The sequence below is a fragment of the Corythoichthys intestinalis genome, chromosome 10 (genome assembly GCF_030265065.1).
Source record: "Corythoichthys intestinalis isolate RoL2023-P3 chromosome 10, ASM3026506v1, whole genome shotgun sequence".
NCBI lineage: Eukaryota > Metazoa > Chordata > Actinopteri > Syngnathiformes > Syngnathidae > Corythoichthys > Corythoichthys intestinalis.
This window is the reverse complement of record NC_080404.1, coordinates 11,873,674-11,891,249: the sequence shown is the minus strand read 5'-3', so window position 1 is coordinate 11,891,249 and position 17,576 is coordinate 11,873,674. Positions and strand designations below refer to the sequence as shown.

Below are 17,576 nucleotides of genomic sequence, written 5' to 3'. Positions count from 1 at the left end.
TGCCGCTGCTCATGGAGACTCATATATGGCTAAGGTAGGTGCCTGTTTTGGTTTTAGGTCAGTAGCAGCTTTGATTTTGAAAATATTTGAATTTGAAGTTTTTGAAAATAGGCTCCCTACGAATCGGCCCCATTTCCCGTGTCATGTCAATAGTTTATGAAGTCTATGCAGAAACTAAGGCTACGCTCATACTATAGGTCTTAATGCACAAATCCGATTTTTTGTCATATCCGTTTTTTTGGCGTGCCCGTTCACACTGCCTTTGTCCATTGAGACCGTTCAAGTATTACGCATGCGCACTAATTCGCTGTCCGACACGTGCTGAGCAAGAAGACCCGCATGCGCAGGAGCATCAAAACAAATGACACGCGTCATCCGTCATTCCAGGGATATCATATTTTGCTTTTCAAAAGGAGGACACAAATAACAGACATAAATAATCGCTGTTTAGGCTCATATTCAAAGTTTATATGGATGGATAGCATGCATGCACTGTCCGTGCATGTCACACACACATACGGGCAGTTTGCCGCAACTCTCGGCCGTGTAGGCAATGTTGAAATATTGCTCACTTGGAGCAGAGAGAAAACTGAGCATTCTCAGGCTTATCCTCAACCCATTTTTATTTTTTATGACTGTTGTCAAGCCCTTCCCCAAAAGCCGTGTTCACTGCAAGCTAGGCGCTAATAACGCACAGCTGCACCGCTAAGGTAGCGTCTCTCTCGCTATTTGATGACGTATTTGCTGCATGAAATCCGATTTGGGAGAGTGGACAGTACAGACCGCCGCGACAGTCTGGAGAAATGTGGCCCAGATCGGATTTGAACCACATACGAAAGTGACCCAGATCGGATTTGAAATGGTCCAGTTCTATGTGACTCAGACCGTCAAGTTAATGCCCCACTCGAGTCGGAAAAACACGAAAAAATCGGATTCGTGCATTAAGACCTGTAGTATGAACGTAGCCTAAGATAACATTTTTATAATGAAGAACATGATAAATTGTTTCGAAAGTACAAAATAAAGACAAAAATTAAGAATACAAAGATAATGAGGAAAAACATAGAACATAGCTTTTCAAGTTATCTGGTAAAAATTATTTTAGTTATAATATTGCAATATACTGTATATCGCAAACCCCCAAAAAGTCGCAATGTAGTTTTTTCCAATATCGTTCAACCCTAGTCTGAAGTGTGCTCAAACTGTAAGCTCTTAAAAACTGAGCTAAAAACGCTATTGTTTACCACAGCATATTCATAACTGTCTCTAGATTTCAAATTTCAAGCTATATGCTTTTTATTCATTTTTGAGTTTTATTTCTATTTCCAATTATTTTTTTAATTCTCTTGATGTTTTAATGTGATTTTTATGCATAATTTAATTTCCTGGTTCAATTGTCTTTAATTTTAACTTTTTGATTTAATGTGATTTTTACGAATCATTTTATCTCTGCTTGTAGATCTTCATGTGACGCAAAGCACTTTCAATTGCCTTGTGTTGAATTTTGCAATACAAATAAATTTGCCTTGTCCTGACTTAAATACTACAGTCACAGTGGCACAAATAGTTTTTTAAAATTGTTTTTCTAACATTTTAGCAAATGGTAGCAGATGCTGGAATTTTTAAATATCTGGATTTGATTGCAAAAATCAGTTTTGATTGATTGCCTACTAAAGCGCAGTAGAATGTCCATCCTCACTGAGCGCTGAGCCACACCCACAAATGCTTCAGTGTATTTAAGTACAATATTATTAGTAATATTACACATTCTCCTTTTCGAGATTGTATATGTCTTCAAGTGCACTTTTTTTGCAACTGTGCTAAGGCCAGGGAAGACTACTATGCAAAGGATAGGTGTGAAACTTGATTGAGCGCAGTTTGGATTGTCGAGCGGGAGTTTGTCTTAGGCCTCATTTAAAATAATTGGGCAAATGGAGGGACTCTTACAAAAAGTTGATCCATGCAGCATTTTCCACACTCAACCGCACAACATAATGGAATGTGTAAATAAGCAAACCTTGAAGAGAAAAAATATCTTTTTTCTTCATTACACCTTCCATCCTGGGCAGAACCTTGCTCACATCACCCGCCACCCCTCATCATAAAGCCACCGATGCATTTCAGGTCCACAGTGGCACGAGAGGCTGAGTATGCTGCATTGTTATCTTTTGTTGCAAGCTGTGGGCTTTTGCTGTCTGTACATGGTGGGATGAAGGCGAAGAAGAGGTAGTGTGGGGTGCTGTCTGTGTGACTGTGCTGCAGCACAAGGTCAGAACACTATGGGGAGCTGTGTGTACACTTGCCTGCTAATTACACACACCACTGTGTCTCGTTACTCCTGTAGCAGTGGGGCTGCAAGGCAATCTGGCAACTCCCCAGCCCGGAACAACTAAAGCCACACAAGCAGGGGTGCACAAATGCAGCCTAATTATGTTTACTCATACCTTTTACTAACTGGACTAGCTCGGGGTCGGTGCCCCGTCTGGTGAGCAGGGGAATAATTGCAAGTCACTCCAACTGTATACATTTTAATCATCAACAATACAAGGTTTACCTGTGGGGAAGAGGGCCAAATTAAAGTGGGAGATGTTTCAGGTATTCCCAGCATTCCAGTAGAGAAATATTGTTCCTGCATAAGGGCATACTCTTTGAAGCAGTGTGGAACAGGATCTCAGCAAGTCACACAGATAACTTGAGTGCCGAGACACAAATGCCAGAGAGGTTGCTGCAGGAAATGCCTTTTGTGACTTTCCATTTGCTCAGCGATACGCCATCACACACACACTCCTGCTGTGAAACCAATCACATTGAGTGCTTGGGACGATTTCTTATTAGTATGCCTATTACTCCACATGAATGACAATAGTTTACCACAGGGATCTAACCACAAAAAGGGTGTTGTGCAAGAATATCACGGTCAGAGAATCAATTGCGTTGACACTTTCTGCTTCCGTCCAACATCATGTATACACAAGTGGAAGTGGTTGCAGGATTACACACACTTCATCCCCCCGCCCCCCCCCCCCTCTCTCTCTCTCCCATAGGATATGTATCTGTGAAAATGATCCTGGATCACATGGTCATACATTGGATTCTGGGTTCTCGGATGTCCAGTTGAGCCTTAAATAACACTTTGGCTCTAAAAATAAAATATGAGTTCATCACAGTAAAAGGTACAGGTCAAGTAGATGGTTATGAAGCTAAATAGGTTAATACAGATCACTGAGTTTAAGTGAGTCTCATATGTTTAGTTGTGCAATACATAGTATACTGTATACATTTGAAATATATTTGTCTATTATTGTCATTACTGTCATCATTTAGTGATTAAATGGAAATGCACCATCATACTTTTTGAAATTACTACAACACAAATTGAGTGCTGATATGTAGTATGATGACAGGTGGCAAAAGTTGGTCACAATGTAACTTACACACCAACAACTGACTTATAATGCCATACAGCATTGGTCCCTAACCTTTTTTGCACCACGGACCGGTGTGATGTGGACCTTTTTTTCACGGACCGGCAAAGTGGGGCAGAAAATTGCAGTAAATATAAAATAAAATTACGGGGCTAAAAATGAACATTAAGTGCAGGGAAAATGTAACTCACCATATGCTGAATCAACCTTTTTTAACGACCTCTCCTAAAACGTGAACGCTTTCTTGGCTTTAACAATACGGTTCGCCAAGAGGTATGATGCTCTCAAACCTGAGTTATGTTTCTGCGTTGCGGTGACAGTGTACCGACTACGGCGTTAATGAGCATTCGATAGTTCTGTGGCAAGGGAACACGTTGCTCTGTAATTCACCACCAAGCCACTAGAGGGGTGTGGTGTTGTGTTTGTACGGTTTTGGGAGACTCTTTTCAACTTCCTCTAACTTTCTTCAGGTAACACAACAATGCCAACGGTGATGGAACGCTTGAATGTGGATCTTCAGCTCATCAACATTGAACAATAAATGTTGATCAGACAAATATTGAGGCGCAGGCGACGCAGAAGACGGTTGCGGAGGTGTTCGTTAGCACAAGAATGTTTGTAAATGGCAGTGATTTCGCGCTGAACCGCAAACAAAAGTTTGAGCGGACCAATCAAAGTCAATTTGCGTCACGTCACCATGCGTTGACGTGACGAGTAGTAGGAATTTTGTGGAGCTGCACGTCAGGCTACACCGGAGGGTCGTAAATCGGGTCTGCCTTGACGGCATAGGTCTGCTGCAGAAGCATAAATCAGCCTTCAGTGCATTCACTTTTGCTGTCTCGTATGCTAGCTGTTAACCACATATTATGCAGAATGGACTTGGATGTAATCTCCTCTTCTGGCTCAGCAGGGGTGTTCAAAGACGTCTGTTTTTCAGTCATCTTCGCAAACTTATGTGCTTGTTATTTACAGGAACAAATCTGATGTCCCTACGTCATTATCAAGGAGAAGCACACGTAGATATAAAAAACAGATGCTTGATGTCCGAAAGTACACTGTCCACCATTGCTGAGGTGTGCCGCTCGCAGGACACAGCCAGCAGCAGCTAATGTTACAGTTTGCATTGACTGACGCTGTAACACCCAGTAATGGCGGCCAACCAAAAGAGGGCGACGTACACATATCTGTACTCAGATAAGTCAATAGGCCAGATTGCAGTCGTTAACAAATTATTTTTAGGCAAATGTGACACGGACTGGTAACGGTCCCCGGACCGGTGGTTGATGATCGCTGCTTTACAGTATTTGGATCAAGTAGGTTGGTCAAAAACAATCCATTTAAAATAATATGTTCACCTCAAAATAATCTGTAAAGTGCCTTCCGAATCTACTATATGTTTCTCCAAACTAATGAGCGTAGTTAAATAACTGATTAAAAGGCAGCAGCCTCATTGCTGTTAATGACACACAACTTGTGATTCATTGAGCAACCCTGGAAATAGGTTTTAATACTTGCTGATGAGGTAATAGGCGAGGTTAAACAATGTCCTTTCCTCTTGCAGACTGTCTTCATATTCAAGTAAATGAGCAGTAAGGTCAAATAGATCTCATCCATCGTTAAATTCTCATTTGCAATATGTTCCTATAGGCAAGCAGCACTGTTTAGCTTGACTATTAGCTGGTGAACCAGAGAGACTACCTGGGCAATGGTTTAGTTTACTTGACACAACTCAGCCCCACGGTTGTCACAACTGGCCTGTGATTGGTCAAGAGTGGCTTCAGTTAAAAACGTCCTATATCATTGGTTCAATAAAATGTACAGAACGCTTCAATCTGACGGCTTTTCCTAGCTAAGATTTTACAACATTGTTAGCAAACATGTCAAAACGACAGACATCTTTTCACACTGAATGGACGAAAAAGCACGTTTTTCTCGCCAAAAGCAGTCGAGACTCGTTCTACAATTTCTGTATGCTTTGCCGGTGTGAAGTGAGCCGCAGGGGCAAAGCAGTTGTAGGATGTCACATGGAGAGCGTGAAACATAAAAGAATGAGAGGAGCAGCAAGTGCGTCAACATTAAAAACGTTTTTTCGCGAAAACCTCATCGCCTCTGGATAAAAAATAACTGCAGCTGAACTTTGTCTTTGTGAAAGTTGTGTCTCTTCTAAAGGGTTCACTTCTTTTGAGCAGTTCAATGCTCACATTGATTTTACACAAAAAATTCTCGTTCTAAAGAATTTCGTCTGTTACAAATGTTCCTTTTTAATACCGTTGTTCTGCCAAAATATCTACACTGGCGAAACACCCTAAGTACGACCCTGCGTTTCTAACTTGTTTTGCTTAGATGCTTACAGGAAAAACGTACTAAACAACGCCTTAAAGCAGTAATGTGAAGTAAGGTTGGCCAACCATGTTTTTGAATAATATCAATGGCTAAACAGTTATAAGCATATTTTCGTTATTTTTTTTAACGCAACCCTTCCAGATTCTTTGTTTCACCCATAGCAACGCCCTTGACAACTAAAATGCTTTTCTTCACCAATCTTCGGAAATCTTCGGAAATTTCGTCACACCGGGAAGTGCGAGGGAAGTCCGCCATAGAACAGTATTGTTTGTTGCATTGCTTCTCAGTAAGATGCCACGGCGGTGTGTGGCAATGTTTTGTTCTCACTCAAACGAAAAGTTGTCGGAGTGGCCAATGGATAGCAGGGCACGTAAATGGACATCTTTTGTTCGCACGAAGCGAATGAATTTCACGCCATCATCGAGTAGTGTTCTCTGCTGCAAACACTTCGAAGATGCCTGCTTCCTTAACCAGTCTGCTTATGATCAAGGATTTGCTAAAAAGTAAGTGTGATTTTTGGATAGATGACTGAGGACTTTGTCAAAACAGAGCTGCCAACTGTTGTGGAATGAACAGTATAAGCTAGCGACGTTAGCCGAAAGTTAACTTGTGGCAATCCCCGATCATAGTTGTTGTTGCGTTCGCTAGGTTAAGCGTGTTTAAATTGTACGCCATCTACGATCTTGTCCGAAAGGGTTAATCCACTGTCAATCGGGAAAGGGGTGTGGATGTGCACATATGCGGGTCCGTGTCGCGGTAATTCACGGTCACGTTGCAGTAAGAGACACACACCGCCGGTGAGTTTGTGCACATTTATTTGTATTTGTATAATGTATTTACACCTTCATGCTTCAAGCATTGCATTGCATTTGTACGGTTCGGCGTTTCTTTCACAGTGATCGCTTGATAGCCTTCTAGTTTGTGTTTTACGTACAAGAGCCGCTGACAGGTGACAAGTTGCTTTTAATGTCTGGCAGCGAATCAGCGAGCGCGCAGGTCACGCAGTGAATCATGGGAAATGTAGTCTCGGGACAACATTGAAGTGGTGCTTTGTAATCTGTTCGCTTGTGTGAAAAAACTACATTTCCTCACGCCATTAGACGCCACTTCCTCCCAAGAGCCCCGAACCGTGTTGTACTGTTAGCTCCATGTGTTAATAAAGAAACAAAGTTGTCAGCACGTCGTGTATTCGATACATTTGTAAACAAAAAGCTCATAACAAGACACTATGCACGATTCGTTTAAGAGACGCTGGAGTAGTAGGAGGCGAGGAGGAGATCAGCGAGAAGCAAAACTTCGCGGTCGAATGTGGCGGCAGTCCGCTATTATTTTCTTTTCTTATTGTTGCCACAATAAAGTGGAGAAAGCCATCAACGACTCATCTCCTTCTTTCCCCCCAACGTTTTTATATTATTATTTCATATGCACCAGAGCTGCCAAAATGAACATGAAATCTGATTATTATCTTTTTTAAACAATGTCATCAGATAGACAAAAACATAAAATTATGTGCAAATGCCTGCATCTTCAAATCATGAAAATAATAACAGCCTATACCTTACCAATCTTGTAATCTCGATGGATCTTGTATCCATTCCATGTCAGGTAGTCTAGGCACATTGTTTGCATCCTGATTACCGTCTGGCTAATACATGTTAGGTCCAACATAAAATTCCAACCTCCTCTTCTTCCTCTAACTCTTCAAAAACTTGGATCTCCTCCCTTGCGCTCGATCTATCGCTTATATCGCTGTTTAAATCATTGTTTGAAGGGCTTTGTATGGCGGCCATATGTATGGAGCTGCCATCGCTGTTCCCGGTGTGACGTACCACTTCCGGGTTCGTCCCCTTTCAGGCTCGAACTTCGGAAACACGATTATTTTGTCAAATATACAACATATACATTATTTTCTTCATGCTTTATTTGTTGGACAATCTTTAATTACTTTAATTGTGACCCTATTTGGCATGTTATGAAATTGCTTCACATTACTGATTTAAAGTGCCTATGACAGCAAAAACAATGTATATTTATATTTCACAAGGTATTTTATGCTCCTGAATGAAATGGACCTTTTTGGATGTATGTGGAAGCGATCGTTTTCTTTATTCAATTTTTTTAATCCCGCGCCATGAAGATGAGTGACTTCCAGCTCCAGTCTCGGGTTGAGGACGAATGTGAATGTGACTACACCCGGGTCAGCAGCTCACAATACAGCATTGCTTGATAGCATGCTGATGGACTAATTTTGCGTATTAATGAAAAGTTTATTTTTCGCATCACGCCAGCCAAATGTGCTGTAGGGTTTTATTGCTGCACCAAGGAGAGGCGTGTGAGCCTTTTTGGGTTTAAAAAAGTTTCCGTTCACCCTGAGATTGGCCAAAACAAGTCCGACAACTGTGGGACCATTGGACTTTCGAGGAAGTGAGTAAACATCGTGTTTTATATTATGTCAAATACTGGGATCGTGGCACACGTTTTAATAGGGAGGTGGCTTCCATTTTGTGGCTGACAATGCTTCTTGTCCACCGAGAATTCCACTCGGCCGATGAGTGACGGCTTTTCGCCCCCCCCGGAACTCTTTGAGTATACTCGTCTTATGCTCATAAAGCTGCCCGCCTTCCTCTGCGGTTCGCAATATCGTCCAGACTTCCAGCCCCTTCTGTCCTCTTTGTGTGCCTGGCAATAGACCACTGTCCTTAGCGGTCATCCTCCAGCTGCTTCCTCCTCAATGAGCATTCCTGCCCGCAGCAGGGGAAGGATGAGCTTGCTTGCCCCAGATCGGTGAAGGTTGTCACCCTCGCCGCCATGTGTGACATGAATTGGTGTGGTTATGTGATTTTTTTTTTCCCGATTTTCGAGAGCCGAAAAAGATTGGAACAGCCGCTCGGAGGTCATTCGCCAACTGCTTCCCCTCAACGAGCACTCCATAGCGCAGCAGGGGAACGACGAGCTGTAACTTGCTCGCAGCAAGTTGTCAGTGAAGACAGTCAACCCCGCCGCTGTGCGATATAATCCGGGGTAGATTTGTGTGCTTTTTCGTTTTCGAAAGGCGTGAATAAGACTTGGAAACGCCGCTTGGTTCGGGTTAGCATGTCGGCTAGCTGTCGCGCCTCCTGCTTTGTTTACGCTCTTTCCTCCGTCTCCGAAGCCGGGGCAGGGAAATGTCAAAAGTGATATAAAATGCTGTTCGGGACGTGCAATAAGTCAACAGTTTTGACCATTATGCAGTAATTTTGCCCTTTCGTACTGAATAAAGACATTTTGCTCAAGACTGTTATAAAAAAAATATACTTAGATAAAAAGAATATCCTGTAAAAATATTGGAGTAGAGAGGTTGAAACAATGATGACATTTTGCTGCTCTGTGTCGTATTTTCCTGTGTCGTGATATTCCCTCTCAATGGGCTGAATTCAGAATCAGCTGAAATCGTGACCCTGCCGACATCATCTTGCAGCTGGGGATGCTAGAACGCTATAATGACGGGCATGGCTAAACGGCAGGATAAAAGACTCATTTCTCATCATCTGCGCTTTTTCCAAATCGTTGTTTATTGTCGAATCGTCTCAAAATATGATTCTAATTCACATAATAATGCTGTTTAAGATTTTTTTTAATGCTTCCGCAGGCACTCTAAACGTAATGATATCAAATAAGGGTGGTTTAAACAGACTACGTGATTAATGTGGTCAAAAGATAAAACACTCTGCTTTAAAGCCACCACAAGAAAACTCAAAGCTATCAAAGGAAAACACAAGCCAAAAGTATTTTGAGGCTATGGAAAGGTAAAAAAAGACTCACAAAAAATGAAAAAAATAAGTACTCGCTGCTTTTAACATGCTTGCACTGGGCATTGGTAACACTTTTCGCTGTGTAGGATAGTTTGTCAAACACCATTTCAAAATATTAACTTATTCTTAGGCACGTTGGAATTTGAAAACACGATACTGTGAACTAAATATATTACCCAAAAAAGTGACCTTTAATTGGTATTTTATACGGTTTAGCCACACAAATATGATCTATAAATAGTCCACAATTTTTTTTTGATGAAAATACACCTTTACACCAGTCTTTTTTAATTATGTCCTCCATTTTGACATTACGGTAGTGGTCACCCTATGGTGAACATAGAAGTGCAATTTTCTGCTAAGAGTGATATTTACTGAATTACAAGAGGATATGTCCTCTAAACAGAAGGCCAGCAATTTGGTCCCATTAAGGTTTGTGACATTAATATGCACTTGGTGGAAACCTTCACAATCTAATCAAATCCACATCTCTATTAAACATTCCTTATTTGTGTGTTTGTTTGAGAATAAACTCCATCATGTCATATCAATGACACAGTCAAAAGAAAACATTCTCTTTTTAAGGACCAAGTGCTTTTCCCACAAAGTGTATACTGTACAGTACCACGACCAAATATACGATAGTTACTTATACTTTCTCATTTCAAAAAATGTTTACGGACATGCATGGATAAGACACATATTGAAAGGTTTGTTGTATCAGCCTTTAAATCCAAGTTGCCATTAAAATGAAACATCAACAGTGACATTTTTTAATTTGTTTCCTTTTGAGAAATATGTTGTGTAAACTGCCTCTCAACCTCAGCATTGAAACTGAAAAGACAAATTGCAACTTGTCGTCTCCTGCCTTCCATTTCATGTACGACTCACATCCAGTCAGCTAAAATACACTGGAAGCCTAAAGAAGAAACCCGCATACCCTTTTTTCTTCTAATTAACAATTCCTAGATATAAGGAACGAAGACGCATTATCCGATTGAAAAAGGTCACCTGTTCTCACGCACTTTCAATTTTATTTTGCCGGATAATGACTGCAATTGAGTGTGCTGCTTTTGGAATGGATGGAGTTTATATCCAGTTAGGTGGTCTCCACAGTAAACTTGATAAAGGCATTCATATGCAAATGTATTTTGAGTTGCCAGTAGCTACAGACTCTTTAAACAAAGTGAGCAATGCGGCTGTTCATGGGGAGGGTGGCACGCTGGGGCTGTATTGCTGTTTGAATTCATGCTTGTAACCTACCAATTAAGCTTTTGTTGTTTGCCATTTGTCCCTCAACCTGTATTTTACATGCATTACCGCACAGCCATAATTTGTCTACTTGTCTCTGGTCTGACCAAAGCTTGCTGATCAGCAGTAACCCAACATTAACACAGTTCAAAGCCAAGTTTACTATTAATCTTAAGCAATTGGCAATTTTTTGTTTCCATGGCAGGTTTTCAAAATAAGACACTCTCACACTAGCACTTTTTAGTCTGTTTTAAACGGCTTTTTATCAGAAAGTCCACTTCGTTTTGTAAATGTGAACGCACATCTGAACTTTAGTTGGGACCAAACAAACAAACTCTGGTCCGCCAAAAAAATCATTGGTCTTATTCCGCTTTAAGCGCACCCTGCTTCGCTTGTGAATGCAACCGGACCAAGCAGTGTGCGTTTATGATGCTCCAGCCTGTGAAGCTATATGCAGGGCATCCTTGGAAGCTGAAGTGCAGCACGCACGCTGTTCAAAATCAACAATGGAACTATGACGGATGATTAATCATGGCCAAATGTTGTTGTGCTGGGCTAAGTAGATGCATTTGATACACAGAATCGAGTTCTAATGTGGCTGTTGTGTTTTGCAGGCTGTTCCTGATCGGACCGTGTGAGAATGACAGTGACGAGACAGCCGGAGCCTTTCGTGAGTCTTGCTCTCCTGGTGGTGGCGACAATTTGACAGTCCAAAATGTCACGAAAGTTAAGAGTAATTGCTCACACCTGTGTGACTTGGGGTACCACACGATTCCCTTTCGTGGTTTAATTTTCCCCTATGCATTTTTTCTATATACAGTGGTACCTCTACATACGAAGTTAATTCGTTCCAGGACCTTGTTTGTAAGGGAACTGGTCGTATGTCGAGCAGGATTTTCCCATAAGAATGCATTATAATCCCATTAATTCAATCCACAGCCCAAAAACCTACACTAAATCCTTAATAAATACTGCTGGTACTATTACAAATGGCAATTACACATAGCAAAATAAATAAATTATAAATAAAAATCGGAATAACAATATAATCATAATAATAATAATAATAATTCCTGTAATAGTGTAACAAATCGGTTCTAATGTGGCTGACGTTTTTTTTCTGTACCTGAACGCACCGTGTGGCTGACGTGACACAGAGGGAGCGGAGCGGCTGAGAGTTTACTTTTGCTTTCAATGTTTTCTTGAGAACACCATCACCTTTGGCAGTCAGGAGGCGTTTTGTGTTGGATAAGTTCTGAAATAAATGATAAAAACCTGACGAAGCTGGCGATTTCTTTTGCGATGTTAGCATGATAATAATTGTCATCTTAACTTATAAAGACTGCCGAACGGTGGTCGGAGGAGGACCGTGGAGATGTATTGTTGAGCCAGTTCACAGATGCGTACCCCACGCTCTTATTTTTCTATAATTTGCATCTTCATTTCAATGGTAAGTGTCACCTTTTTCCTTGTTTGACCATCTGTATAAACCTTTTTGAAACCTGTGTTGATTTCTCTCACAACAAAATTTGCCGTGCGTTCGTCCGCGGTGCTGTCATGTCGTCGTATTTCGAGCATGTCGTCGGATGTAGAAACAAACGCCGAGTCAAATTTTTCGTCGGATGTCAAAAAGATCGTGTGTCGAAGCGATCGTATGTCGAGGTACCACTGTACTCCAGTTAGCTTGGCAAAGAGACGGGAGGGAGCCACCCCGCTGCTGGCCGAGCGGCGACTTAATTTGTGCTACATTACGTGCAGCGTCACAGCACCACACACATATTTCCTCTTCATATTTGTCCAATCAATGAGTGCGCCTTTCGTCCACGTGATGCTACTCGGAAAGTTCGGTTGGCGCACTGTGAATGTACATACCTTGCCATAGCATGCATTTTATAAAATCCATATTCTCCCAAACCCTTATTTTCAATTATGCACCGAAGAGAATTTCTTTTGTGACCAATGTTTGTCTTTTCAATAGGGAGATGTTTTGTTGACTATGAGTGTGCCAGCCAACACACAATAAAGTGACCATCTGTACAGCCTCCATCTATATCGTACCTCAGTGGGCAAACTAACGGTTTATCATTAAACATGGTAATGAGTACTAAAATTAAACTTGCTCTCGCCTAATCTCTGCTTAAACAACTTCTGTTAAATTCTAAAGCACCTAATTCATAAACTCAAATGTACCTTAAATAATCCTATTTACAAGCATTTGCTGCTGAATATACAGTGGCAAACTTATGGCTTAGAGTAGACACATTAGTCGAATCACTGCAGTTCAATTTGCGAGCATGCAATAAAATTTAACCTCGAGTGACATAGAAGAGGCATACAATAATTTGAGAAATTAGTTTAGCCCATTAGTATGCCAAGACCATGGCAGCACACATATCAATTAGTTTGACTGCAGAAGGACACTGAGGGATAGAGCGTATTCAGATCTACTTCAAATATGTCACGCACTAAAAAAAAACAGACACAGTAAATTTTGCTGTGCTCCTCAATGCTCCCGGGCACCCCACAGAAAATGAAAAGCCTATAAGAATTGATTCTCTGACGATACTGAATCTGGCTGATATGCTATGCATGGAAAATCTACAGTATGTCGGCTAGAGATAGTGGCACTTACCTTCTCCCCATTGATGCCCTTCTGTCCTTCAGAACCATTTTCTCCCTATAGTAAGAAAAGTGGAAAGTCATAAGGCCATTTAATAGTTTGCATTTCAGTCCTTGCTCTGCCATTTAGGAAAATTATGACATTTGCTGTTCCATAAATGTGCTTTATTTAAAATTATTATTTTATTTCTAGCAGTCAACCAACCAAATGATAAAATTCTTTACGATGTTCACTTGCAACACAGCGTTAATATACAATAGCATGATGCAAATAAAACCTATCAAAAACAAATCCCAACAAGGGTCACCAAAATCTGGCATTATTTTTAGGGCCCGAGCACCCAGTGGTGCCAGAGCCCTATTGCAATGCAAAGGGTTATTAATATTATTCTTGTTAGTAGTAGTAGTCGTAGTAGTAGTAGTAGTAGTAGTAGTATTGTTAGGGCCCGAGCACATAGTGGTACAATAGCCATATTGCAATGCAAAGGACTATTATTATTATTATTAGTAGTAGTAGTAGTAGTAGTAGTAGTAGTAGTAGAGTATTAGTTGTGCCCGAGCATCAATGGCGCGAGGGCCGAATATACATTGAAATAACACTGAAAAATGAGGGGGTCGTCTTATATTCGTGGTCTAGACATTATACTCATTCACGACGCTAGATGGCGCAGGATATCATTGAAGGGATGTTCTGTCATGACAAATCTCAGCTACTCTCCCCATTCACGAAGCTAGATGGCGCCAGATATCACTGAAGCGAAGTTCTGTCATGACAGATCTCAGCTACTCTTTTTAGTTTAACCAGTTTGTATTATTTTATTGCAATGTTTTGCATTTATTATTAGGGCCGAAGCACCAAGTGGTGCGAGAGCCCTATTGTAATGGAAATGTTTATTATTATTTTTATTTTTATTTTTTTCCGGGCAAATGAAAATGGACAATTTGAACTAATACATTTCCAGTACATGTCCAGTTCTTTTCAGGTTGGTCAGTGTAGTTACAACACCTACATGTTAAGGCCCATGTTCAAATGTCTCTGGTTGTTGCCATGACGATCCTTTGTTCACCATTAAGAGGAAGCAAATTTCTTCATTTGTCACAGTTGGTTAAATTTGCCCAATTGGAAGATTCATTTTGGTTACGATTTAGGGCGTGGCTTTTTTGTAGGACCCTTTTATATAGGGTTTATTTCACCTAGGTGTGAGAATGTATTTCTCAATTCAGGATATACAAAAACATCTTTGTCGACAATGCCCACAACACAAAAGAGGTGAGTTTCAAGCACATGTTAGTTTCTCATGAGATGATGAGAGGGGGGACAATCTGCCACCACCCAGAGCTGTGTGCCGTCTAGGTTGCGTCAAACCAGCCTGCTTTCAGGTCAATAGTTAATGTTTCATGAATTATTTGAAAGATCAGAGGAAAGTGTGTACCAACCACATAAATTCTCTGTAGTGGTATGAAACAAAACAATATCACCCTAATAAATATCAACCTAGAAATTACTCCATATTGAGTGTCATGCAACATGATTTCACCCTAGCTATCTTGTGACATAACTTTAAGATCAAGAGAGCAAATATTCTCTCATGCTCTTCAGTTTTTATTCCTGAGCTGTGGGCAAAATGTCATGAAATCTCCTGGCAGTGATATTAATGTAACCTGTAGAATTTTATAACCTCACGGCCAAATGGTCGGCTTATAAAAAGTGTGACTGTAGCATCCAAGGACAAAACCACATTTACTGTTATGATAAAAGTAGCTGCAGCAAACTTTCACAATGTGGTCATCAGTGAAGCCTGAAAATATGTGGCATCATTCAGAGCTTGTGCCAAATTGCAAAACCATCACAATATATAGGACAAATTGCTTTTTTTTTTTTTTTTTTTTTTTTTTTTTAAATACCAAACATATACAATGTAACATCTATAGCATCCACTGTATAAACTGACTGGATTATGATAACTGAAAACATGAAAACATAGCAAACACGCCAAACAATTAGATTAATAAAATATTAATGGAATATTACATTGTATACGTATTTTTCGGACTATAAGGAGCACTTAAATAGTAAATTGATGCACTAATGCGCATAATAACTTGGTTTGTCTCAAGTATGGAATTTAACTCGTTCATTGATGGCGTACCTCAGTCTAAAAAATACTAATGCATAATGTATTTTTGTTTTCTTTCATGTACTAAAAGGAGTGGGAAGAAGTTCAACACTTGTTCAATCACACCCCTTCTATCTAATAATTATGTTTGTAATTCAAGTCTTCTGTTTACAAATTATTGATAACCAATGAGAATGAAGAGACCGTATTTGTTTACAGACTATGTAGCTGCACAAGCAGTTATCCAGTACACACACACACACCAATTTTTATGTAAACATCCACACCTCCACATTATTCCCTGATGAAAATTACGTATTTGTACCTTTTTTAACACCCTGAATCAGTCACAGGGCTGTTAATGTGCAAAACAAGACATTTTATATGGAAAAATAATGAAACTTCAAAAGTCAAATATCGTACAATGACAAGAAATTCAGTATATTCTATGGGCAAAGTATAAGGGCAAAGTTGATATTATTACCTTCTGACCCATGATCCCTTGACTGCAGGCCTCACCTGGTTCTCCCTGAAACAGAAACACACAAAAAAGCTAAAGAATGGCTTGCAGTTCTGAAGGAATTCTTTTAGTGCACGTTTGACCATCTGTGACTTCTCGGTTGCTAAATAGCAGCCAGTCTGGATCTTACTTCCCTACAACCAGATAACAGGGATAAATGCATTCGTTTTATCTATCGTATCTTTGTGTAAGGAGTGACAAGACTTGATTGTAAAGAAATGGAAACGTGTTAGAGAGGGGATAGATCTCGGCGGTAGATATTACAACAAAAAGTTGGCAAACAAAGTTTGAAGGACTTGCTGCAAGAGGCTAAAAATCACATCAAATAGAACTTCTACCTTCGTCAACACTTCTACCTTCTATGACTAAGTGTGCAATATTAATGATAAAATCCATGAAGTGACTTAATCACTTCATAGATATAAAGCAGTGGTCAGTGTTGTTTTTGTCAACAAAGTCGATAACGAAAATATATGTTGACGAACAATTTTTTTCATGACGATGATGAGCTAAAAACATGGGAGACTAGAACATAAAGAGACAAATGCTGGTTTTCATCTGACGAGACGTCAAAATCCGTGGCATTTTTAATATTGTGCATGGAGTACGTCAGCTGAGTGATCATCAGACGCTAAATGTAACTCCTAGCACTAGCGTTGCATTCGCTATCAAGTTAGCAGTAGCTTCAGAATCACGGTGTTATATTTGTGTTACTATTCTGTGCAAGTAATGATAGATTTTGAGCTCAGAAAATAATATTGAGCAAAAAAAAAAAATCTACTCTGTGCTCCATCATTGTGTTTCCCATGTTAGTTTTACTCGTTCGATCTCTCGACCCCTGTGCTCGCTGATTTGTTTTCTCTGCGCTCTCAGTTTAGCACACGGTTAGAAATGTGCCACAAAGCCAACCAATCAGAGCTGCCGGAAGTACACTGATTGGCTGTTTGCCCTCCAATTAGATCATTTAATACATTCACTCGGAAAAAGGAAAAGGAAGATGGACTTGGAAGGAGGACATTTTGGAAACAACATATGAGAGTATTTATTATTATGATTATTGTCTCATATTATTATTATTATTATTATTATTATGGTGTCATATTATAGAACTCGTTGTTATGTTGTGTTGTTTCCAAATACGTCATCTTTCTAGGTGAGTAGGTTTAATTGAAAATAATGTACTGCATTTCCTGCTGAGTCAACTTTATCATCACAAAGTTGACATTCTCCTTGTAGATGCTACAATATGTGCTCGTCTGTCTATGTTCGTTCTAAATTGTTGGAAACCTTTATTATTGGACTAAAACTTTTGAATTTTCCAGATGAAACATTTTGAGTAACTTTCAAGTAAAACTAGACAAAATTTGCATGAGATTTTTTCATCTAAAACTAGATGAACACATTTTGAAATGACTAAAATATGACTAAGACTAATAAGTATTTTCACTCAAAAGACTAAAGCCCCTTTTACATAAACCTGAACACCGATTAAATCGCGGGATTTAAAGAG

The 17,576-nt window shown here is 40.0% G+C and overlaps 1 protein-coding gene across 1 annotated transcript in view; it reads right to left on the bottom strand.

The window, feature by feature from the left end:
• The window catches only part of LOC130923322 (collagen alpha-1(XIX) chain-like), a 343,167-nt gene that overhangs the window by 261,526 nt on the left and 64,065 nt on the right, over window positions 1-17,576 (bottom strand). The window contains exons 10-11 of the mRNA XM_057848955.1: window positions 16,031-16,075; window positions 13,443-13,487 (exon numbers count right to left, since the gene is read on the bottom strand). Of these exons, the coding sequence (XP_057704938.1) occupies window positions 13,443-13,487; window positions 16,031-16,075 (90 nt within the window). The remainder of the gene's footprint in view (window positions 1-13,442; window positions 13,488-16,030; window positions 16,076-17,576) is intronic.